Below are 25,986 nucleotides of genomic sequence, written 5' to 3'. Positions count from 1 at the left end.
TGTACCCCGGTCGCCGTGCCACCTGGCGCTATTTTAGTGGTGTTCCCTGCTGTCATGTCAGGAATATTCTTATTTTCATGCGTATGGCGGCTTAGACGTTTCAAAAATATCAGTGGAGAGCAAGTTTGTGGCGTATTCACGTACTGGGCGTAGTGGAGTGGTCCCGCGTACCTCTGCAATTCCGTTGTAATTTTGCAGGTGTAGCAGGAAAAGCTGGTGGTCCCAACTGTCACAATATCACACTTTTGGCGGATTTACTGTCGTGACAGGCGGCTGTCTCCTCTTTTGCGGCACAAGATTTCCTTATTTTTCAACACGCATCAAACCGATCTTTTTGCGATTCAGGGCCCACATATCCCTTCACATATTTACGAAGATTTTTATATCCTTTCATGGTGTACCCGAGGTACCCCCGGAGTCCTTAGGGTAGCCGGGGTACCTAGAGTATCCGAGATACCCAAGGTACCCGAGACAAATTAATCTCTTAAATATCGACACGTGGCGCTTCATTATTGGTCTCATATTTCCTTCCCAAACAATATCTATTAAAATGATTTTAAAAATCAGTGTTTTTTAGAAAAGGGTGAGCGGAAATATATTTTCTTCCATGTAGAAATTCTTTACATAATAGCATGGACATATGTTGCAAAGGTTATGTTAATGCTATTGGGGGATCTTATCTTCTTGTAAGTGAGTCTTGCGCCCTGTTGTTAATCAACTTTGGGTTATAAAGTGTAACGATTGTTGTTTAGTATCAAAAATTTCACATAGCCATCTAAACCTCTTTTTTTTTTAAAAAAAAATATATATATATCCTATTAACTAACATACCATTTGATATCAAAACTTGAAATTAATACAATATAGTCTAATATTTTAGTTCTAATACTGATATTTTTTACTGTATACGGCAAGCCATGTCGTCACGGCGGCGCCGCCAACGTTGAAAATAAATGATGTAATTTCTCATAAATACTTTAAAAAGCTCATGACTCATGAGCATTACAAGGGGGAAAAAGCTGAAATATGCGAAACTTTCAAATAGACATGTCAAAAATGGACTAATCACTTCTCGAAACTTATTTATTTATTTATTTATTTCTCGGTTGGGTTTGTTCAAGCAAATTGTATTTAATAATTTTTTTGTTATCATCTTTAAAGGCACAAACAAAAATCAACTTCAACGCTATCAATAGGATAAATATTTCGCTAACTTTCTCTTCTCATTACTTAATTTATCTGGTTGACTTGCCAGTCTGACCAAGTAGCTGACCAGTTCAAATCAGTCGTGTGTTTTTCTTTGTTCTTTCCGTTTCTTTTCCGCTTTCTTTCCTTTCGGGAAGTGCTTCTTCCGTGCAAGTTCACTAAATCAACTAATTGGCACCAGCTATTATTATGCATAAAACACAAAGGGTGGATTTGCACAAATTAAAATATTTCATTCTACTAACTAAACGCAATTTGCCCACCAGCTAATGTGCATAATAAACTTAGAAGGGTGGCTATTCGCTAACGCCTAATAATAATAATTAAAAGTATATTAAGTATGAACGAGACCAAAAAGTACTTTATTCATTTATTTATTTCATAATTTAAGCATTTTGTATGCTACTTTACTTTGCTAAGGATTTCATAAGTACTTTTGCACACAATTGACAGCTATAGAATCATATTGTAGTTAAACTGACTGCTATAGTGCCCTAAAAGGAGGATTTCATTAATAAATAAAATCCTGGATTACCAATTTAAACAACACTAACAGCCATCTTCACCTAACCTCAGGTCCAATTAAACTATTAAACTAAGGCTTTGTTTGCCATTGAAATATTAAACGATTGTGGGCTTTGAAATAGAAGCAACAAGTAAACAGAAATGAATGTTCGATAATCATACCACTTGAGGGGTAAATTAAACAAAGTAATATACAAAATTTTCATCAAATAATAAGAATAAAAATCAGTTTTCCAAACATTTTAGCCGCTCCTTACAAAGTATAACTATTAAACACCCACCACCAAAAATATAGACACAATTGCAATACTGTTCTTTTCTGATAAGAGATAAGATGATAATAAAAACAATTAAAATATGAAGGCAATTTTGAAGAAACAGATTTAAATGCAATGATTATAACTAAGTTCAAAATTTAAAATTAAATTAAATATCGAAATCACATCCGCAAATTCTAAGTTGTAGAAGCAACCGAATTGTGATTTGTGCAGCAGAAGCACCCAACACAAAATTAAATGATAATCTCTTCTCCTTGTATATACGAAGAGTAATGTCATTACAATTAACACCTACTAATCACTTGTCTCTCTTTCAAGTATCGGCACCAAATTTATAATTAATTACAACACTATGAATTTCGCAAAATAAAAAATAACATAAAAAAAAAATTAGAAAGAGAGTTTCGAGACTAAACGATGACTATATCAGAACCAGAAATAACCAACCAACTAAGACGGTCGGTTCGGCCGACGAACCGATAGCTGAACGGGGAGGGGCCGACCGGTACCGGTTCCTCCACAGCTGCGACACGCCATGCGGCCCGAGCCGGCGCAGGTCCGGCACCCAACATCGCCGTCCGACCACCGCGTGCACATGCACGTGACCCGACCCGTTCCGTTGCAACTGGGGCACCTGTCAAATGGGCCGGCCATGGGCTTCTGGTCCATGACGGATTTAACCAGAGCGGCACCGGCCAAGACGCTGAGTCCCGTGGCCACCTGAGTCAACACGAATGGACCCATTTGGCTAGCGAACCGAAGAATGAATGGAACAGAGAAAGAACGGAGATGGGTTCGGCGGGGACAGAGAGAAATGTTGAAGATCTTCCTAGGGAGAATTTAATTAAGAGGCGTGGCTTATATCTTGTGGGAATAGAGAAAGTGGTGACGGCTGTGTACACGTAGACGGGTGAGTTTTGGGTGGCTTGTAAGAAAATTAGTTGTAGCCTCCTTGGCCCCTTGTTGGAGTTATGCGAAGATGTTTTGTTTGCATTTGCTTGCTTATTTTATTTTTGCTTTTACTCTTCTACTTCTTTTGATTTGACTTCTTGCCCTGGGATTTCTCTGGATTCTAGTGTTGTGAATGTTTGAATGCAATTTTATTTTATTTTATTTTTTTCTCTCTTCTTCTTTGCGCGTCAACGGTTACAACAAATCCATCCCGTTCGATGACTATTGATTGGTACGATTTAATCTTCTTCTTCTTTTTTTTCTAATTACAATTACAATACTACCATTATTTTGTAATTGGGGAGTTGTTGGGATTAATTAAAAAGTTCTTAGTTCTTATAAGAATTTAAGAAAAAAATTTAATTTTATGTCTCAATCTTAAATGAAATGGACGGACCAAAATTAATAGTAATCTATTCAATTGTATAATATGAATATTTCTCCCATATTATATATTATCTATTTTTATTATTATAATGTTTAAAGATAACCAAATGAATAGTAGATGAATCTAGAATATGCGCGCCGTAGGCGATAATCTTTGTCCTTTTGTTTAAAATAGATAAAGTACATCACATGAAGTAGTCCAGGACCATACAATTTTATTTTTTGATTTTATAATTTCATCAAATATTCCAGTCAAGTAAATATGAATGTTATTCGATAGTAAATTATTAATGATTAAAAAGATTTAATGTTTTTAGTGAGTAAGATTCACTGAGATTTTTTATGTCTTTCAAACCCTTCAAAAATAACAGAGTATTTTTTATTTGTTTTTGTTAAACACATCATGGACTTGACTAGCTTACAGGATCTGTAAGCTACAGACTGCAGCATCAGCCGTTGGATGTGGTTGGATGTGGAGTGAGAAACTAAACAATAGAAAATCGGATGGTGGGATGACGGGAGATGTTTGTTACAGAATCTGTACCATAGACAGGTCCACAGATCATAGATATTTTGAGTAGCACAAAAAGATCAGATTTTATGACGCCTACACCAAGAAGGATGCAGCTTGTAAAGAGTGGCCAAATGCCGAAATCCATCCGTTTGATATGCGACCTCAAATCTTTTTCAACGGCTTATACACAGACAACACACTGGGAAAGATACTTCAACTTTTAAGTTCAATTTCGTGCACGATATATTTCGTAGAATGAGACCAATCCCACCACTTGGTCTTGGATCGGCAGTCATCATCATTAAATCCAAGCGCCAACTCTCTTTCTCTTCCAGTCCCATGTGTTCCCAAGCCGTCCATATGCAAATTATGAGTAATATTTTGCGTCTGACGTAATGGGAAAGAATCTTGTTCCATTTTGCATCCTTTTTACGTGGACTAATAATTATGAGTTGTTTTTTAAATACTAAATGAAATGGATCGTCAAACAATACTTTTTTCGACGACTCGCCTTTTTAGTAGACTCTTCAGGTTTGAAATCAAATTACGTCTTGACTTCCCATTTTCAAGCTCCAACAAATACATTTAGGTGCACGACCACGTGCTAATTTGCGAGTTTCTTCTTTAGTAAGCATTGGTTGCCCGGTTGGTGGCGATGGTGGCGCAGCCTTGAAAATGCAGCCCATTTTTTATTGCAACGGTTCACATGTAAGCTTTGATATAACAAGAATATTGAAAGCAGTAACAGTACAAACGGTGGTCCACAGATTATATAATTTTAGAAAATGAATTTTGAGACCACAACCGGTGCGGCTTTTATTTTGACTGTCAAAAACAGATACTATCTTTGCGGGGGGAAAAAAAATGGTGTAATCCAACCTCGTCTTCAAATCACGTGCAAAACCGAGACCTGTGTGTGCTTCAATGTTGGTAAGGTTATCGCTGCACAACTTCACAACTCTGCTTCTCAGCTAAATGAATCAGGATACCTACTGCAAAATTAAACCCTACGTCCTTGCAATTCCTACAACCGGCATCCCCTCACTCACTATTCACATTATCTTAAACTTCCCTGAGGGGCCTAACCAATTGACACAGGCATCAACCGCTATTCACATGACTAAGCATAATAGTTTTAGTTGCCGTCGAACCAGTCCTCCATTCTCTAATTGCAGCAACATCCGACATATGCGTCTTAAGAAAACTTCCTCAACTGACTGTTAAATCAAAATTTAATACATGGTGGAATTATAGACTCAAAAAACTTGTCTTATGTTGATGTTGATTCTTGAATTTCTGATATATTCCAAGAAAAAATGATCATCTTCATGTGAGAACTGCAGATCAAGAGAGGCAATTTCAGCATTTTCTCTGTCTGTAAAAATCCGTGGTACACCTGCAAGATTAGAGGTCAAAAGTCAGTAGCCATGTCTAGTTATGCTATAGAAACTGCTATCAATTGCAAAAGTCAACAACCATATTACATCATCACGAATGATTCAATCTCATGAATAGTAGCAGGATATTGTAATTGAATTAGTCAACGGGATAAAAGTTAGGCATATTGATACCACAAAAACAAATTGTAGTTGATCATTGTCATGGCTATCATTTAAGTTCGTCGCGGAGAATTGCTTTTTGCAAGCTTTTGTTATTCCCATTGAAAAAGATTCTAATGTCTTTGATCAAGGAATTTTGACTTCACCTATGCTGAATGATCAGTATCAAATATCTGCTATTCCAACATTAACCTTCATCAAGGCAATTATCTTTTTTCACAAATGCATCATGGATGGTACGTGATTAAAGCTTATATAACGTGAAGGTTTTATTGTCTATCTCGTACACAGGTGGACTGCCATTATGATTTTAAAATGTGATCATATGCACCAAATTGTGATTATAAAATTGCCAGGCAGAACGCACTCACCATGAAAACATTCCCTTGCTTCTCCGGCCATAAGTACAGCATCACCGCTTCGGAGAAACATTGCTAATGGTGGGTCCTCCCTGGACTTGCCTCCCAAAAGAAAAATGGCTTTGCAGCCCAAACTGAATGGAAATTATAAACCACCAAAAATAAGTTAACTTCTCTTTATCTTTCTTCTTCACATTCTGCAGCAGAAAGCTATATACACGTACAGAGTAGTGGAGTGAAATATTAAAATACCTCATGCTTACAATAGGTTTACTCCAATCTGCTTCCATGTCATCCAGGTGGCCCCCAAGTGTATCACCTGAAACGAGAGAAAATCTAAGAACATGGTTGCTCACAGCCTAGAGAAGAAGAAAGGTCTCTGCCTTAATAATTCAGGTAAAAATAGTGAAGTATTTGTAAAGTCTGTCGTCATCCCTTCTAATATCTAAGACAAACTAAAATCACATATGACCGAGTTTTAAACCCGTAATAGAGTTCAAAACCATTAGAAATGGTAAATATATGTTTTCAATTTCATCTTCAATCAATTAGCTTCCTTTCTACAATAACCAAAATTATACAATAAAATAAACAGTAAAAGCATCTGTCAGGTGCAAACTTTTATAAGTACCCAATCCAAAATAGTTTACTATTGCAGCTTCAGGCTGAAATTCTTCTCCAATGGGCATTGCAGGTGCAGCTAATCTTCTAGCCAGTTGACAGAGTGCATCAGGAATCTTCTTATGTGGGAGAGACACATTGTAATTTCGCTACACCATCAATATACAAAGCTTTAGAAGATAATTTAAAATTTAGAAGCAGCTCACTTTCAGATCTTAATACAAACTTCATATACTTCGCAGAGTTATACCCCCAATTTATTCAACAAAAAGAAAAAGAATGCAAACATCTGCAAGGCACTGCAAATCATGCATACATTCAGTAGGAGATCCTGGGATCAAAACCTAGAATAGCGTGAACTTAAACCTGGTTGAATATAGTGTGTTTGCCTCTAGGCAGATTATTCCAGTAAAGTGAGAAAGACTCAGTTAGTTCTATAATTAGATCATCACATAAAGCAAACAACAAATCTAAGAAAGATGTCACACAGACATGATTTTGGATTTTAAAACATACACAGCACTATACAGGAGAGTAAGCTAAAAAAAAGGAAATGACAAACATCTAGTTTCTAATTACCTTGGACCAGTCAAATTGTAAGCCAAGGGTACACCACCGCAACTTCCGCAACAGAACACTGGCTTTAACCGACTTGCATGTCTTTCCTCTCAGTGTGGCAATATCTTCCTCATAAAATTTCCACCTATGAGCATCTTCATTACTAGTACAAGAACTAGCTCCCAAATCCAAACTACCAATTGAACTCTCCTCTTCAAGCAATACTTTCTTTTCTTTTACAGCACTGAATAAGTCATCTATGGGGCCATAAAATGCATTGTGATTCGTTCTGTTAGGAGGCTGCGGGAAGCTTGTTAAACTCTCCCTTATCCATTTACTTTGTTCTTCCATACTTAACGCACCTGGAATGAAATAAAACCCTGCATTGCAATTACAACATCGAATAAGTCATAAATTCAAAAATCCCTATACAATCACCGACCTTTACAATTTATAGATCATGAATACAAGGCGATTTCAAATAAAAGAGATCGGTACCAGGATGATTTTCCAAGAGGAAAACTGGGGATTTGAAACCGCATTCGACAGCGACGATTCCTGGAGGAAGCTGACCGTTCTGATTGTATGAATCTAGAATGGACTTGAAATCCAAAACATCAGACAAGTCAACTTGTTTTGGTTGTTTTTTCCTGTAAAATTGAAACGAAATGTCAGGCACCACGTGTTAACATTACAAATGAAAAATAAAAGCAAGAATTGGACGAAAGCTAATAACGAGAGATACTTTCTGGAGGATTTTGAAGAGTCGTCATAATATAGCTTGTATTTCTTTTCAGCTTTCCTAAAAGCTGTTCGCTCTGCATCTTCAGAGACTTTGTCGGATCCATACATTTCACTTACTTGGCTAAACCGGCGATTGAAATTGTAATCGCAGGAGGAAGAGGCAATTTTAGCCGATTAACTTAGGGTTTTGATTAGGGTTTCTTGCGAATCGTTCAACTTTTCCAAGACAGCGAGTCAACGGGGAGAATTGCGTGGGATATACCATTCCCTCCAAAATATCCTATATATGACTTCAATTATATCGCTCTTAAATTTTACACATATGTACTTTAAAAAATTAAAAAAATATAAAAATAACCACAATTAAAATTTTTTATAAAACTGAATTTATATCCTCGAAGTCAGTTAAATAATAAAAAATATTTAATTTTAACCAAACCATACATAATTAATAATTCAGTATAAAATTTTTGACATTTTCATATTAGTCAAGTAAATACTCGACTTCAATTGAAATAAAAAATTGTCAAGAAAATTTTCAAAATTTTCAAGTAAGTCAAGTAAAGAATTGAGAATATCCGATCTTAATTTAACATTATCCAATGTTTATTCAGTAAAAATACTTGACTTTTCATTAAAATTCTGTAACTGGTCGATAATACTCGACTTAAATTGAAATAAAAAATTTCTTTCTAATTAAATCAGGTAAAAAGTCGAGTATACTCAACTTTGGTTATATTATTACGTAGAAGACATGGAAGGAAGAAAATGTAAATAGATGATTTTTTTAAATTATTTTTGATTTTTTACACTTTTCATGATGTATATGTAGCTAATAGGGTGTAGATTTGATATTTAAGGATAAATGAGCCATATTTTAGTAAAAAAACTCGAGTGAATGCTCCAAAGATCAACATCCGTAAAAATAACTCGAACTTCTGACAATTGAGAAACTAACATAATCCGATGAACATAAAGACCATTATGCCGTTCAATACAATAAAAAATAATTAAATGCATGTATGGGCAAATGCTCGAATTCTCCTTATATTTTAAGAGTTTGCTATATGTTAAAAAAAATCGGTTTTTTATTACCTTTGACAATAAATACTTACTACAACTTTGAAGGCACTAATTAATTATAATTTTTAGAAAATGTTAATTAAAAAATAATTATTTATTAGTAAATTAACCAATAATTATCTTTAAATGAATTGATATTTTCATATTTTTACAACAATCTTTTAATTATTTAAAATAGATCGATGCTAACTAACTTAATGTTATATTTAATATCCTTACAATTATAATCTTACTAATAATTATTTATAAAAAAATTAATTTTAAAATTAAAATAATATAAAAAATTAAATTTATTTTTACTTTACTTTTAGGATTGATTTGTTAGTTAAATTTTTCATAGATAAATTAATTAATATCCACAAAAATATTATTGTAAAGATATTATTATAAAAGGAAAAATAAATATTGATTTGACTAAATATATTAATAACATAAATCTTTTAAAATATTTCTCAAAATATAACTATTAAATAAACACTTTGACTAAAATATACCCTACATAACAAGTGTGTATATAACTTCGGTCGCACTAATAAGCATTAATTCTTTATTTGATACGTATGTTTTAATTTTAATATTGTTTTATGGTGTGTTTGGGATTGAAATTGAGCAACTGTAGTTTTTAAAATACAACACTAAAATATTTGTTAAACACTATCTGCTCTGACTTAAAAATTATGTAGATTTGATTTTTCACATGTATAATAAAAAATCTATTATATTTTAATAATTTTATCAAAATTATTATTTAAAATTTATATTTATTACATATTATTAATTTTTATTTTATAATTATAATATTTTTATAAAAATTATAATTTAAAAATTACTTAAAAATTACAGCACCTCAACACCAAACATAACCTTACAAAGATTTGAAAGAAAAAAAAAAAAAAAAGTCTGCTACTGTTAAATGCTCTGATTCGTGATTTAGCGTAGCAATACGGCGTCGGTTGGAATTGGTTACGTACACACATCTTATTCCTTTGTCCACACCGCGATATCAGGTGTGAAAATACCAAAAATTCCTTCTCAAATGGAGCCTATGCACTTGAAGAGTACCTACAATTGTCTTTTCAGCTAACATATGCAAAATGACCGCCCGCCACGTTAACATGTCTGTGTCCGGCGCCCTTATCCTCATAATTATCTGCGACGAAGGAAAAATCTCGCTAACTGAATGGACAGTAGCATATAGAGGATATAAATACTTAGAACACCACGTTCGGAAAAAATTTTCATCATTCACAAACAAAATGGCTTGCAGTACCGTGTTACGTTGTGTGTTCTTAACGGAGTCATACAGACCTTTGCATCGCCATAACCGAGCTCTCTTTTCTCTTCCACTTACGACCGTTGGATCTACTCCATTGACCCGTTTGATTTGCATTAACTACGGAAGAATTAGGGCTCGGAACTTTCACTCTGCGCGACGAATTCATCTCAATTGCTCGCATAACGAGAGCCAATCACCATCTGCAGACGACAGTGACCAAGGTCCACCTCAAGAAGCCGTTCTTAAAGCCATTTCAGGTTCCTCTCTTGCCATTCTGTTTAATTATTATTGCTATTATTTATTGGGGTTAATATTATTTAATTAACAGTCGTTTTTGTTAGATATAATTTGAGTACAATCTTAATGAAATCAGCTGAAACAATAAACGAATTATTTTAAAATTCTAAACTACTTTTTTGAAAGAACATGATGTGTTGTGAACGTTAACCAAGAGAATTGAGCAATTGTAGGTTTATAAACATATGTTAAGGAAATATTGATTGAATTGTGCTTGTATTTTCTTATGAGTAGATACTTTGGCAGGATATTGATTGGATTGCCATTGGCTCATTGGATAGGAATATCTTGTTTGATTTATGTGAATAAATTTTCATTTGATGCCAATTTTATATACTGATTGGGAATCAACGTTGGATCTAGAGGTATCAAAGACAGAAGGGAGGGTAGGGCAAACGACAAATGTGGTAATAGGAGGTACGGTAGCAGATGATTCTACTAATGAGTGGCTTGCTTTGGATCGGAAGGTAAAATAGATGAAATATAGTCTAAGTTTCCGGTTGCCTGGGTTTCTGGATGTGTCATCGTCTTTGGTTGCTGTCTCACTATATTATCTTGTCATAATGGAGATATTATTTTATGCCAGGTTAACTCATACCCAACAGTTAGGGGGTTTACAGCGATTGGAAGTGGTGGTGACGACTTTGTGCAAGCTATGGTTGTTGCTGTTGAATCTGTCATTCAAAAGCCTATTCCTGAGGTATGCTCTCAATTAATTAAATGATGAATTAGTGAATGAAAGATGAACAAAGTGGTGATTTTAGTGATAGGATTATATATCACATGGCTACTTTATTCTTATCATCTGCTATGCAGTTGTTTGATTGTTATTTTTCACTTGCAAACACTATTCTTTTATTAGATTTTCTTTTTCCAATTGAATTGACCTTGTTAGGATTTTGAAGGTACAAGTTTGCCCTTAATTGGTACCTAAGTGCAAGATAACATGAAGTGGGATGATAAATTATGACTAAAAACTAGATCTTAGAGTAGAACATCCCGCAGATGCATGCTGTTGATTATAAAAATGAAGATCATACGAAAATTTCAATAAATTCTACAATATAAGATTGGACTGTGCTGTGTTTCTGGATTTTAGTTTTTTTTTTTTTTTTGGGTGATTGACTTAAGATCTGTAGTTATATGCTGGAACAATTTCAGTGTGTGGTTGCAACAGCCGTAAGTGATGTTAATGGAGGTTTTCTGAGTCTCTCACAACATATTGAGGGAGACAGCCTAAAATGTAAACTGGTTATGGTAGTGTAGTTTTAGGTCATAGCTGTAAAAAGAACTGCATTGGATTTTTCTTTTTCTCTGAGAAAATTATAGGACTACAATCGACATGTCATGTTGGTGGGTTTTGGGGAAGTGGTTTTAATTGGGTATTATGAAACAGTAATTAAATAACGTGATGGAACATTTACTATTATAGGACAGCTCATGAGACAAGCTTAGTTAAGATAGCTTTCATCTAGCTATATGTGGTCGGTTACTGCTATGCAAACCTTTAATTACTGCCCACCTTATACTTTTTAGAAAGAGACATTGCTGGTAATCTGGTCGGCTGTATGATAACATGAGGTTTCGCGACAGAATGTTTGAATTCTAAAATTTGGAATTATTGGACATCAAACGATATCAACTGTGTTTTACATCAGAGTAAGAAGTATACCATAATATGGCCAAAACAATTGATGGTCCAAGGAAGATACGCTTATAAATCTGTCAATTCAGGTAACCCAGAATACTTGAATAAATTATTTGAAAAGTTGGCTCAAGCAAAAGCACTCTATAATTAATTTCTATGTTGAATTTCATGCCATAGGTTTACCACTTTTTGCAATGATATCCTTATCTGTATGATAGACTGCATTTTAGTTATTGATTCACTCACAAGTTAAGCCTTATCTTGAGAATATAGGTGTGACATGTGATTAGAATGATGTCCGTTGGCCATTAGTTTGGGTCTTTTTACTGGTTGAGAGTTTACCTTGTATCAGTGGATAAATGTTTTACTTTCTAGAGCTACTGCACGGTGGCATTGTGTATCTCCCAAATCTTGCAGACTAAAAATTGAAAGTTGCACGCACATGGTGCCCTAATGGAGCAAATTTTGTCTTTTAGCTGTATCATTCTGACACAAAGCTGGAATGAAAACTACCTTCTTATTAATTTGTTATCTTTCATAATAGGGTCGTGTGAAGCAGAAAGTATCATCGCGGGGAAAATATGTATCTGTCAACATTGGTCCTGTTCAAGTCAGCTCCAGTGAGCAGGTCTTTCCTCTTTCTAGCTCTCTGTTTCTCTCCTACATGTGCACACACCACACGTATGCAGGACGCATTTGATATCAATGAATAATCATTTATCAGATTTTTATTCACATTAACAATATTTTATGATCGCTGAGATTTATTTGAAGTTGGCTGATAGCGAGATAATATTCTTTTCCAGGTCCAAGCTGTATACAACGCTATGAAGAGAGATGAAAGAATGAGATACTTTTTGTAATGTGGTTATCATTCTTGCTTGTACAGTTATGGTGATTGTCTAAGAGTGTGGGGTCTCCTCATTCTTCATCTATTTCCTCTACTTTTTCTTCTCCAAGGTAGTTTGCTTTACATTGTTTGATTAACCCATGACTTCATTTTAGCAAAAGAATCATGGTTCCCTATTCATCCCGATGCGTATGGACTAATTTGTTAACCACAAACTAGCAGCAAACTGAGGTTTTTATATGTAGCTAATATATTTTAGTTGTAAGGCAGGGCTTATTTCTGTCAGACTACCACGCAAAGAATTTTGTTTATTTATTCATTTAGTTCGTGATTTCAAGGTCATCAAAATACCGTAGAACGACAAGAAGCTACTTAACGTGGCTATAGTACTATTAACGTGAATAATCAAAATCTCCATTTGGCTTTAGTGAGGCTGGTATCAGGTTAAAATGTGTTATTATTTTACTATAGTCAATTTATTATTGACGTAAGATATTATTGTCATGCAGTTTGAAGTTAATACTACTGCTTGGAGTTGGATGTAACACGTGGATGCCGATGGGATGAATCATGATTCATGAATGGTAGTGGTTGGAAAATTTTTGTTGAGATGCCGTGTTAAGCAAAATTCCAAATGCAAAATTATATTCAGACATCAGTGTCGGCTGTCGACACTATCAATCCAACTGATAAAATATTGGGATAATTTTGTCCTGCACCCAACTGTTTCAACATTTTTCACCACACACCCATATGTTTCGAAAATACTCACTCCACACCCAATTCCGTTAATTTGACCGTTTATTCTAACGGTCAAAGGGCAAATTTGGAAATTCATATCCTAAATATTATTTGATGATGATAAATTAAATTTATTTGATAATTTAATTGATGAAATTATTATTAATTACCTTTAAATAAAATTTTTTAATGTAAACATTAATTATTAAATTAATATTTTATCTCATTTTATTTTTCTCTAATTCAAGATAAGGGGTATTTTGGACATTTACTTAAATTTCAAATAGCTCCGTTAAACATAACGGTCAAATTAACGGAATTGGGTGTGGAGTGAGTATTTTCGAAACATATGGGTGTGTGGCGAAAAATGTTGAAACAGTTGGGGGCAGGACAAAATTAACCCTAAAATATTGCTGGTCATACAGTGGGTGATATGGAGCAGTTATGTTTTAGCTTGAGCTACTAAACGCGCACTACGATGCATGTCTCTGATCGAATTGGAAGGAAAAATTAAAGTTTGTGTGGTCGCTTTGCAATTGCTGTTTGTCAATCAATGCACGCTTTTTGTAAAACTGCAGACTTGCAAAGTAGGAATGCTCACAGCGCGCGTAATCGCTGATGGGGTAATTTTTAAAAACCTCCCCTGAGGTTTGGGCTTGTTGCAAGTAGATGGCGAGAATTGATTTATTTGTAAAAAACCTCCTACCGTCAGTTAAGTTTAACATTGACCGTTAGTTGACCGTGCAAAGACAATATTACCCTTAACAATAGTTTGTAAACGAAAATAACTAAAAAAAAACTAAAATTATTGGTGCAAAAAGCACAAACCCTATTTTTTAATAATTTTATCCTTGTCAATTCTAAAAATTTATAATATCATAGTTAAAGATTATGACTATTTCATTTTTAAATTTTTAATTTTATCTTTCTTGTAGGAATTTTAAGGAAATATCAATAATTTAAACAGGATTTTTTAATTTTTTAATTTTAACTTTTTTATAGAAACTTTAAGAAAATATCAATAATTTAAAAAGTGTAAAATAGCTAATAATTTTGGTTTTTTTTTTAGTTATTTTCGTTTATAAACTATTGTTAAGGGTAATATTGTCTTTGCACGGTCAACTAACGGTCAATGTTAAACTTAACTGACGGTAGGGAGTTTTTTATAAATAAATCAATTCTCGCTATCTACTTACAATAAGCCCAAACCTCAGGGGAGGTTTTTAAAAATTACCCTCGCTGATGGTTGCATATCGAGAGAGAACAACAACTTGCATTCCTGTGAATTATATGCATGAACTGCGTCACAGTCTTGACTCCAAGACCAGTCATTCTCGAACCTTGAAAGATTCCCAAATTATTAGCCAAATTGCCCGCAATATGGACGCTATGTACGACCCAAATTGCTCGGCCAGTCACCATCTCTCCTTAATTTAAAACCAGTTGTTGACTTGGTATGTAGCGTCTTCTATCGACCATAATTTGCTAATTATTGACGTTCCGTAGTTTTTATATCTTCGGTATAGATAAACGATTGTAAAAGGTCAATCTTTTACTAGCAAAAGATTGAGGGTATGTTCGATATAGTACAAGCCAAGGTTATTATAAAAAAAAGTGAAATAAAAGTTAATGTGTTGGTATATATGATTTTAAACAATTTTTTTGACAAAATGAATAAAAATATTGGAATAAAATCATGTTGGTTTTCAAGTCACCAGCCCACCACTATGCATGTACACCAAACATTTTACGATTGAAGTTTTTAAGCCACGGCTTCCCCACGGGTACCCGAACTTGCAGGTTTTGGAGCATGAAAATTAACTCTTATTTTTCAGCGAAATGAGGACAATGATTTCGTCACTTGAGATTGTGGCCATTTCTCTCTTTGTCGCAGCTCTTTCGATGACTTTCTTTAATATTATAATTTATGTCCAATTCAACCGCAGCTACATGACATTAAGCTGGTCCTCGCATCGACATCCAGAGCTCTGTCTGTTTTTCTTCCCCTGCTTCCTATCTTTGGTCTTTTTCTCTTCTTCTTCGCTCACTGGCTTTCAAATTTTTTAAAAGGCTAGACTTGAGCTTTCTCTAATTTGATTCAACTGCATGATGCTTGGAAGAATGGATCAAAAGATCACTCTGCGTGCAGAACCTGAGGTAATTTGCCTTTCGCCTGTCTTTTCTTTTCCTTTCTTTTCTTTTTTTTTTCCCCCGTTGAACTTTCATTTAATATTTTTTTTTTGATAAGGAACTTTCATTTAATATTATTACTTCAAACATAGGATATGCTTCAAAGCGAACACGAAGAATCTTCTTTAGCATCAATACCCAGATCGCCCATTAATCAAAGTAGCAGACCAAGCAGCATGATCATTAAGGTCAGTGTGAAATATTGTTGTGTAAAATATTGTTTCTATGACTTTTGACGTCTTTCATTAATAAGCTGCATAATTTTGTGTACTGTAAATTATAATAAACAGAAAGCGCATACGCTGATTCCAGCTCACATAGTAGCTGAAGCCATATCAACACTGCGCGGCCTTGGCTTGAGATGGTCAGGTCCCATAACGCCAACCGAAATGCAATATGTAGAGCAATATGTTTTCGCAAAATACCCACAATATTACAACGGTATTGTTGAACCAGAAGACACTCATGATCTTGAAAATCTGTGTGTCGATGAAGAATCAACAGAGACTGGTATTGACGAGAAACGCAAGTCATCACCTAAAAGTTCATCTCCGTCATTCAACTTCAATGATCTTGACAAATCTCAACTCGAACCATCGAGATTGTTAGATATTCTCTCCAAGAAAACTTCCTTTAAAGGGAATTTCATTTCAATCCCGGAAATTCAAGCTCGAAATCGGGCACTAAAGCATTGCGGATTGAGTGAAGATGAGTATTTAGTCCTCTTCGTGCCCAATTACAAAGAAGCTATGCTAATGATAGGAGAAAGCTACCCTTTCTTTAAAGGAAATTACTACTTGACAATCATTTCTGAAGAATCCGATTACATCAAAGGATTTGCAGCTCAGAAAGAATCAAAGGTCATTGCGGCACCAGAGACTTGGCTGGATTTGAGAATTAAAGGGTCACAACTTAGTCAAAATTTCAGAAGGAAGTGCAAGTACACGCCCAAGGGACTTTTCTCATACCCGGTGGTTGTGAATGGCACTAGATATTCTATGCATTGGATTTCTGAAGCTCACAGAAATGCATGGCATGTTCTGCTCGATGCAACTGGTTTGGTGTTTGGGGAAGATCAGCTGGCTCTGGCACTTCATCGGCCGGATCTTGTGTTGTGTACACTTGATAATAATACTCATGCTCAGCCATTAAAGATCACTTGCCTTTTGGTTAGGAGAAAATCATTTGATACTACGTCATCAACTTCAGCCTAACTAAGGATTTATTAATTCTTGTGCATTGTACTTTGTATTTGCTGCTCATGAATTAAGATGCATAATTTCCATTTCATTGTACTCTTTCTTTTTTCTGTTACTATAATCGGCCTGCATGAAGATAGGGGGACTTGATTCAACGGCGCCTTAAACTTGGTTCAAAGCTATGTTAATTTAGAACACATATTCTTCTAAAATTATCTAATTCAAATTTGATTAGCATGTAAAGTTTTTAATTTGATTTTAAACTACTTTGGCTGGAGTTTGTTCTTTCTACTGGAAAAAAAAAATCACTTAAATAATTGGTGGTTAAGAGCAAGACATACTATCAATATTCTCATAATACCCGGATCATAAAAACATTCTTATTTTCATTTGAGTAGGACTATTGGCACCCCTATAAATTTCTCTTAACACCCATTTTCTTAAGTAATCTTATTAAAATATTTAAAAAAATAATAAAGTTTTTTTAACACCTCCATCAATGACAAAAATACTCTTAAGTAAAACTTATTGTGTAAACTCTATTTTTTATTTTTTATTATTAAAATACATTTCAACAATCAGATCTCTTTCATTTAAAAAAAAAAAGACAATGAATTTTTATTCTCTCCATTGTAGTCATCGGTGATAAATTCCTCACCCTAGAGAAAAAAACAAAATTTTTTATTTATAAAATGAAAAAAATTTATTTAACTTTTGAGTGAGATTTAATTTAAAATTATCCTTTTATATAATTTAATAGAGGTTAAAATTATAAAATAATTAAAAGGAATTTTAAGAGGTGTTTAGAGTGGGACTAATAGTCCCACTCTTTCATTTTTGTATCATACTCGATTCTGGAGAGGGTTTGGTTCAGGGCCCAGTAGTGATCGAGAGAGCTGGTGGCCCAACATGTTTATTCGATAATATCAATTGGAGTCAGCGGGCGAAACACTTTAGGCCGAAGAGAGAAACAAACCGTCAGCACTTGATTCATTGAACTTTGAGGCCGACAAAAATATGTTCAATTATTTTCTCGCTATTAACGCTTTCTATTATTGCTTACTTGAACAATGAACAATACATGTGATTAAAGTTAAAGGATATGGCCATTCACATTAATTTCTTAACAATCCACAATGACTAAACCACGAAGAGTGACTTCTATTATACTGTCTGCAATTAAACGACAAGTAACAAATTATTTCATTTTTCTCTTTTAAGGGCACACAAGATTAAGGGCATATTCCGCAGTGATGTGATGCGGCTATTAAGTTTATGAGTGTAAAACAAAACCCAGCAGTTGGGCTGTGCTGCCACAATCCAACGCATTACCAAACAGTCCAGCAGCTGGGACCCTAAATTTATAAGTGATGATACGGCCACAAATATTAATATACAAACTTATCTTGTATAAATTGATGTGACATTAATTCATTAGTTGAATAAAAATATAAAATAATAGAAATAAATTATGTGACCCAATAGATATTTAATTCAACTAATTTTATCATGCTACATTAGTTTATATAAAATAAATTTATATAAAAATTTGTGACTATATCATTATTTCAAATTTATAGTGCAGCTGCCTTTTTGGTAGCACGCCTGCGCTTTGCTAAGTTGCTGAGCTAAAACAAAATGTTGGCGTTCTGAGAATGACTTGATGCCTCCATGAAAAAGATGTTTGATTGCGAATTTCGGAATTTGTGATTTGTGAAAGCTTACTTCATCGGTGCAAGAAAATAGAGAACCGAATAAAAATGAGATGAAAACTTTGTTCCAACCATTAATATATAACCTGTAGCTTAGATTAGATCCATTAACTTATCTGCAGCATCATGAGAAATTAATCTGTTTCTATCGAACAATAATATATTTAAAAAGTTCTGTTTCGAGATTGAAACATATCATACACGTACCCACGGCGAATCAATGAGAAAAAAAAAATTCTTACCAAAATAAAGAAATCAGATGTAGATTACTAAGAATCAAATGAGAGAAATTAAGTTCAATTCGTTAGCTAGTGTCAGAGTTGGGCTACGTGTTTGGTAATATCTTATCTTTTTTTTTTTTTAATACTGTTGTTGGGGGAGAGGGGGGGGGGGGGAGGCATATTTTTGTACAATTTCAATTATTTACTTATTTATTTTAATATTTCGTTACATATATAATAAAAAAACTTAAAAAACCAAAGAAAATATGTTATAGTCACTGGCAGTATTCATTGATGATAAATCGATAATGTTTGGATTGCTGCTTTGGCTTTACTTAGAATAATTCCATGTCACGTAAGCAAAGCAATTTTGGATCGGATCAAAATGTGGATCATATGACGTACAAGCTGCAGTGGCATACACTTTTTTTTGGGGGGGGGGGGGGAGAAGGCAGCGACACGCATTTACATTGCTAAAGCAGCCAAACATTTGAAGTTTCTCCAGACGACCAGAAGGAAACAAAAGAGCATAATAGGGTTTGTAGCTAAACGACACTTGTCCAAGACACAACATCGCAACCCACAAAAAAAAAAAAACCCTACAACTGCCGTAAATATAAAGAAATACTCGACGCAGCACCTTTTGGTTGGTTGGGCCGTTCTCCGCAACACAGCCTTGTCCCTTGCTGTTCGCACCTCTCCTCCACGTGAGCCTTCTTGCTGTCCTCGACTACTGATTACATTCGTAATCTTAAATCTTATTTATTTGAACTTTTATTACTGCCGTTATATAAATAAAGTAAACGCAACCCGTTTCAGTAATTGCAAAATTAAAAAAGACAAATGGCATCGGCGGCGCACGCTAGCACAAAAGTCTCCGGCTAATTAATTACTCTTATGTCTTTGGACTTCCATATTCGGACACCGACGCTTAAAACAATTTATTCCAACCCCCTATCGTCCGTTGCCACCTCATCACTCTTTTAATTCATTTAAAAAACAAACTGACAAAATTCAATGTCCAAAGAATAAGCATACCTTATTAATTAAAGGGAAAAGGACATTCAACCCCCCAATGTTTAGGAAAAGGGATAAAAAATTCCTCAACGTTTTAAAAAGGACTTATAATCCCCTTTCCGTTAATAAACACCGTTTGTTTTAACAGTAAATTTATTTTTTATTTTTAATTACTTTATACCCTTATAATAAATATAAATTAATATATTGATTTGAGACATGTCACAATTAATATTTTTTAAAACTAAAAATTGAGATACAATTACATTTTTGTCCAAATTATTTGCTATAAAGTATACCTTTCTAATGATCAAACCTTTCATATGTGATTATTACTAATAAAACAAAATTTGATTAAACCTTTTTTCTTTGAGGAATCAAAACCATATTATTATTGTTAGAAATGTATAATTTATAGTAAATAATTTTGGCAAAAAAATAATTGTATCTCAATTTTAAGCTTTTAAAAAATTATTAATTATGATATATCTCAAAATAATATATTAATTTTTTTATTATAAGGGTATAATACTAATTAAAAATTAAAAATAAATTTACTGTTAAAACAAACGGTGTTTGTTAACAGAAAGGGAGTTATAAGTCCTTTTTAAAACGTTCAGGAGTTTTTTGTCCATTTTCCTAAACGTTGGGGGGTTGAATGTCCTTTTCCCTTAATTAAATCACTTGGGCATAGCCCAAGTGGCTAAAATCTCTCTCTCACAAATATGAGGAAAGAGATTCGAATCTCCACGTACGTATTGTAAGAGTTTAATTTAAATATTTCTTTTTTTAAATTAGGAGTTTGACGTCCCTCAAATATTTTCAGAGCTTGAATGAAGACAGTTTTTCTCCCTCGAATATTTGAGAAGGTTAAAAATCTAAGCTCAATATTAATATCAACAAGTCTCAATATATATATATATGATTATATATATCAGTTATACTCTCATGTAATATGAGTTGTAATTTAAGCAATAGTCTCATGCATTAAAAAAAACCTTATTAATTAATTATTGATATTATAACCTGCATATCTCACCCAAGATTCCGTAGTAAAAGTAAAAGTTCAAATAATAATAATAATAAATAAAACATAACAATAAACAAACAACAATCAGGGGGTGATGAAACGCAACGCAGCGTTTCAGCAAAACCTATCATCGGCATTGGTCGAGTTAGCCGCCGGTGGGATTTCAAAGTGCCAGATCCTCCCCACGGCGTCCTTCAAGTACTTTCTACACAAGAACTCCTCGGCGAAGGCCTTCTCCACTCTCCGATCAACATCGTGCAGGTACACGTGCGTCACACCGGATCCTCTCCTCCGCCTGGCCATAACCGCCGCCGAGAATATTGCTGCCATCCGCCCCGGCGCCCGCGGGAAGTACCCGCGCGGAGCGTCGATCATGATGATGTCCCACTGCTGGTCGTAGACCTCGTCGGGGAGGCCGGTCAAGGCGAGCTTGCAGCCAACATTGCCACGTAGGAAGGCTTTGGAGGGGGAGCAAAGGGGTTCTTTTTTGTAGGAGGAGAGGAGGGCGTCGGCTTCCGAGAGCTGAGTGCGGTACTGGACGGCGTGGGCATTGAGTGTAGGGGCGTCCTTGAGGACGGACTGGACCCACTTGGGATCCTCCTCGAGGAATAGCGTGGTGCCACGTGGATTGAAGGAGTTCCACATGAGGGAGTCGTATCCGAGGCCGAAGACGAGGAAGTTGCAAGGGGATATTTCTTTGAGGACGTTGAAGGACACGGTTATTTCGGCAAGCGATTGCTGGGGGACGATTTTTGAGGTGGCATAGTGTAGAATGGCGCGGAGTTGGATCGGCGTGGTGGTGTACTCGGCTACGTCTCGGGCTTTGGAGCTGGCCAGCGAACAGAAGAACGAGTTCTCGGCTGACCGGATTAACGTCGAAATCACTAGCGCTGCGGCGATTAGTCCGGCGATTGCGACCACCAGGAGTTTCTTTTTCTCCGGTTGAAACTGAGGGCTCTTCGTCATTTCAATTTGTGTCCTTTTTTTTTTTTTGGAAAGAAAATAATAATCGAGATTAATTAAAAGAATCGGTGGGTGTTTACCAGTAAGTAAAATATAAGGCTGTAGAGATGAAATCAAGACGTGCTTGTGAGATTAAGATATATGTGAATGGAAAGAAAGTGGGCATGTAAAACTTCAAATAAATAAGGAAATTTTCAAGAGTGGTACTCACGTTCCTTATCCTCATTTGTACCTCACGATAGACCTAATGTCGGAATAAATCTTCTCACTCTCTTGATTGCTTGGTTTGTAATATTTTATTCCAAATTAAAATGAATATTGTGAATGGTTTGAATTTCAAAGTGTTTTCTAATATGATAGTCCATTTATCAGTCACTAGTTACAATTTTGGTTCAAATCAAAATCAAAATAAGTTATATTATCATTAATTCATTAACTTTATTTTATAATTGGAATCACATAATGAATTATTATAAGATATTAAAATGTCTTTAATTTATTATTATTTGTTATAATAATTATGATTATTATTATTAAAAAAAACTAATTGTTAATAATAAGAATAAAACAACAACAACATCAAACAATAGTAAGAATAACAATAAGTACTACTATTATCCATCATCAACGACAACAAATAATAATAACAATCATCATCATCATCACTAGGGGTGGGCAATAGTCGGTTCGGGACCTAAACCGAACTGAACCAAAACCAATCGGTTCTTTAGAAGATGAACCAAATTCGAACCGAATTTAGGAACCGAACCGAAATATTTCGGTTCGGTTCTTAACATTTTTGTTTAATCACAATATTCAGCTTAGCAAATATTCAACATTTCTGTTTAATTATAAGTTTATTTTAACTTGTATAACTACAGTAACAACATTTCCGTTTTGATGATTTTAAAATAACAAGAAACTAAAATTAGTTAAGAGCATGCATATAATATTAACTTGCAGGATGTTGCTATGTTACAACATCTGTAACATACACACCCAAAGCTAATAGCACACGTGTCCTGACTTACAGAGAAAAAGCAATGCAAATGCAAGGTTGGGGGTTAGCTGAAGCAGCATATGTACCTTACAGATGCTTTAACTTAGCCAGCTCCTAACTTGCAACAAGTACTCCGATGTTATGAGACCCAAACCGAATAAAATAAAATGAAAATGATTTGAAATTGATTGAGATTTGAGGCAGAATGAGATGTTGGGTATTGATCCAACACCATTACCATTGACCCAAAAACTCAAGTTATTAAGTAAAATTAAAAAAAAAAAAAACAGACGGGCCATGGTATAAATTTAAAAGAAAAAAAGACACCCACAGGCTGCAGCTGCAGCAACCAAGATGACCATGTGCAAGGGTTAACGACGGCGTCACTGTGCTTGAGGGGAGGGGTTGTGCTGCTACTGAGGGGCTGTGCTAGGCGCTGACCGTGGTGTGAGGCAAGGGAGCCATGAGGAGAGAGAGAGGCGCGAGGGAGAGAGGCAAGGGCAACAGTATAGATGCAATCGTGAATTTGTGAATTCCAATTTAGGGTTTTGATTTTTTGTGATTGAAATTTGATTTTAAATTTATATATTTCACTTTAAATATTTTGTAATTAAATTGAACCGAACCGATCGATTTTTCAGTTCAGTTCGGTTTTAAACCAAACCAAACAAAAACCAATCGGTTCAGTACTTTTTAAACCATTCGGTTTTTGCTCATAGAACCGTTTACCCACCCTAGCAAACCGCAGGCCAACAGTGAATGGCAGCAACAAAGACAACAATATCACCAAGTAGCATCGACAACAATGGTAGCAAGCAGTTGTGGCAACGACGGCAACAAAATGATATTTTTTTTAAATATATAAAAAAGAATCAAATGGAAATTTTATAAATTTAATGGGGGTAATATAACTAATCAAAGAAATGAGATTTTTATCCCGACCTCTTCTATGAGAATGGAAACTCCTGTGATCATTCCCAATTTTTGGTGAGATTCGCTAATCTATTTTCAGTTTTCTTTCTCATATAAGTAATTGAACACACCATCTATTCTCATTCTCTTATTCTTATTTAGATTGCCAGTTAGTAAATACGCCATAAATCCATTTGAATCAGTAAATACGCCATAAATCCATTTGAATCTTGTTTAGTGCTTTATTTTTTTGAACGCTAATATATTCTTTAGAACAAAGTAATAGTAATTTTTTATAATGTAATTTAAAAAAAAATGCTTTAGTCATTTTCTAATGCAACATCTCACATTTTAACGCCATTGACAGGAATTTTAAAAAAATTATTGCAATCGATTATGAATAATTGAATATATTGATAACATTATATATATATATATATATGAAATATAAAATTTGTATTTAAGTAGTACGTGACGTGACTTTGTAACAATTTATAACAAAATAAATGTGTTTAGCATATCAGTTTAATTAACATTAATTAAAAAAAGAAAAAGAAAAAGAAAATTGTATTTTTTTAATTAAAGTATAAAATTAAACAAATAAAAGACTAAAAGAAATAAAGAATGAACGTAAGCGACTGCGCAAAATTTTAAAATATATGGAACATTGACGAAGATGTTGCACCGTTTTTCCATATATATATTTTTTTTAATATCTGCATATGTTTCTAAAAACTTGTATAAAAAAGTTAAAAATGATTCGGGATTTTTGGGTTGGTGGGAACATAAGGAATCTTGAGGGTGTTTGATACGAATTATCATAATATTGTCCTTATTGTGTGAGGCCAATAGATTCATTTGGCTAACAAATTAATTATTTCAAATGAACAATTAGGAATTAAGGAGAATAACCCATTAAATGTCTATAACCTAACTTTTATGACTGGTATTAAAATTCCATGTTGACTAGATTGTCATTTCCAAATGCATTAAATTCTACCTGTTACCATTTGAAATTGGTCAATCGAATCATTGCCCATCTTAAGATTGAAATTTTCGAACTGCTTCAAGGCTCATGGTCCGTGTTCTATAAACTTTTGGTCGCCTTAATAATAATATCATAGCATTCATGTGTCCATATTCAGTGCATCAAATAGCGTATTTGAATTTTTATTTTATAATTTTAATACATCCTATCATTATTGAGTTGTGTATCTGTTATGTTAAATTTAGGCCAATATAAATATAGCGCATTTAATAACCGTGTTTAAATATTAAAATTTAAACTTGACAGAGAAAATATACAAGTGACCTATCACAGTTCATGAAATAATCAAATTATTGTGTCACTTAATATATAGGTGATCTACTTAATACATATCTGATTTACATTAAGCATTACAACTCAATTGACTACACACATTCATATATCTAAAAAATATTATGTATTGATATATAAAATATATATGTCTACCAAAATGTTATACATTTATAACAAACCGAAGCTTGTAAATTTTTTTTTTTTTTTGGAGCGAAAATTCGCACCATCTAAAAACAATTTTGCCCACCGGTTTATGAAAAATGATTCCTAAGAAGTTTTTGGTCAATTAATTTTAATAAGCATAACTAGTTGGCTTGACCTTCAATCAAAAAGTCAATACGTGTTCGAGTAGCAAAGCTCGAGAGTCATTAAAAAGAAAAAAATGATAATGAAACGAATGGTGAAAAAATGGGGAAACCGGAGAAAATGAGGCAGTGGGAAAAGCCTAATTTAGCATCTTAACTTTTCCATTTCCATTTTCCAATCACATTCGATTGTTTTTGTTATGATTTTCAACGAAAAAAAAGAATACGACGAGTAAAAAGGACCCACCGTTCAGTTAAAAAGAGGAAAGTCGCACAATCTTTTTAATCAGTCCGTCTATTGCGCAGAAATTTGCATTCTATAGAAATAAGCACTTCTTCGAAATTTGTAGTAATTTCACGTCAAATTGCTTCGGTTCATTATTAATTTCCTACTAAATCATAAACACGCTCATTCTCTTAAATCTCGTAAGCAATGTTTTAAACGAAAAAATATAATGAACATTCATCAAAATGATTAAGGACCATATGGATTCTTTATTATAAAATAAGTAGAAAATA

At 34.1% G+C, this 25,986-nt stretch overlaps 5 protein-coding genes across 5 annotated transcripts; 2 read left to right on the top strand and 3 right to left on the bottom strand.

Annotated features, from left to right (window-relative positions):
• Positions 1-2,242: 2,242 nt before the first annotated feature.
• LOC102608737 (hypothetical protein) lies at positions 2,243-2,973 on the bottom strand. Its single transcript, XM_006484039.4, has one exon. The coding sequence runs from the start codon at positions 2,751-2,753 to the stop codon at positions 2,460-2,462; it is 294 nt and encodes a 97-aa protein (XP_006484102.1). The 5' UTR covers positions 2,754-2,973; the 3' UTR covers positions 2,243-2,459.
• A 1,557-nt stretch (positions 2,974-4,530) lies between these two features.
• Positions 4,531-7,973, bottom strand: LOC102609025 (alpha-ketoglutarate-dependent dioxygenase alkB). The gene is made up of 7 exons (XM_006484040.4): positions 7,704-7,973; positions 7,457-7,608; positions 6,980-7,338; positions 6,411-6,549; positions 6,032-6,098; positions 5,792-5,913; positions 4,531-5,257 (listed from the first exon to the last, which is right to left on the bottom strand). Exons 1-7 carry the CDS (start codon positions 7,808-7,810, stop codon positions 5,118-5,120), a joined length of 1,086 nt encoding a protein of 361 aa, XP_006484103.1. The 5' UTR covers positions 7,811-7,973; the 3' UTR covers positions 4,531-5,117.
• A 1,972-nt stretch (positions 7,974-9,945) lies between these two features.
• On the top strand, positions 9,946-12,965 carry LOC102609312 (uncharacterized). The gene is made up of 5 exons (XM_006484041.4): positions 9,946-10,318; positions 10,722-10,825; positions 10,945-11,058; positions 12,551-12,634; positions 12,813-12,965. Exons 1-5 carry the CDS (start codon positions 10,042-10,044, stop codon positions 12,867-12,869), a joined length of 636 nt encoding a protein of 211 aa, XP_006484104.1. The 5' UTR covers positions 9,946-10,041; the 3' UTR covers positions 12,870-12,965.
• A 2,276-nt stretch (positions 12,966-15,241) lies between these two features.
• On the top strand, positions 15,242-17,077 carry LOC102609584 (uncharacterized). Its single transcript, XM_006484042.4, has 3 exons — positions 15,242-15,754; positions 15,880-15,975; positions 16,078-17,077. The coding sequence occupies exons 1-3, from the start codon at positions 15,704-15,706 to the stop codon at positions 16,999-17,001; spliced, it is 1,071 nt and encodes a 356-aa protein (XP_006484105.1). The 5' UTR covers positions 15,242-15,703; the 3' UTR covers positions 17,002-17,077.
• A 3,842-nt stretch (positions 17,078-20,919) lies between these two features.
• Positions 20,920-22,166, bottom strand: LOC102609885 (probable methyltransferase At1g27930). Its single transcript, XM_052439095.1, has one exon. The coding sequence runs from the start codon at positions 21,930-21,932 to the stop codon at positions 21,081-21,083; it is 852 nt and encodes a 283-aa protein (XP_052295055.1). The 5' UTR covers positions 21,933-22,166; the 3' UTR covers positions 20,920-21,080.
• Between the last annotated feature and the right edge of the window lie 3,820 nt (positions 22,167-25,986).

Source organism: Citrus sinensis, chromosome 4 (genome assembly GCF_022201045.2).
Source record: "Citrus sinensis cultivar Valencia sweet orange chromosome 4, DVS_A1.0, whole genome shotgun sequence".
Taxonomy (NCBI): Eukaryota; Viridiplantae; Streptophyta; class Magnoliopsida; order Sapindales; family Rutaceae; genus Citrus; species Citrus sinensis.
This window is presented reverse-complemented; position numbering and strand designations above follow the sequence as displayed.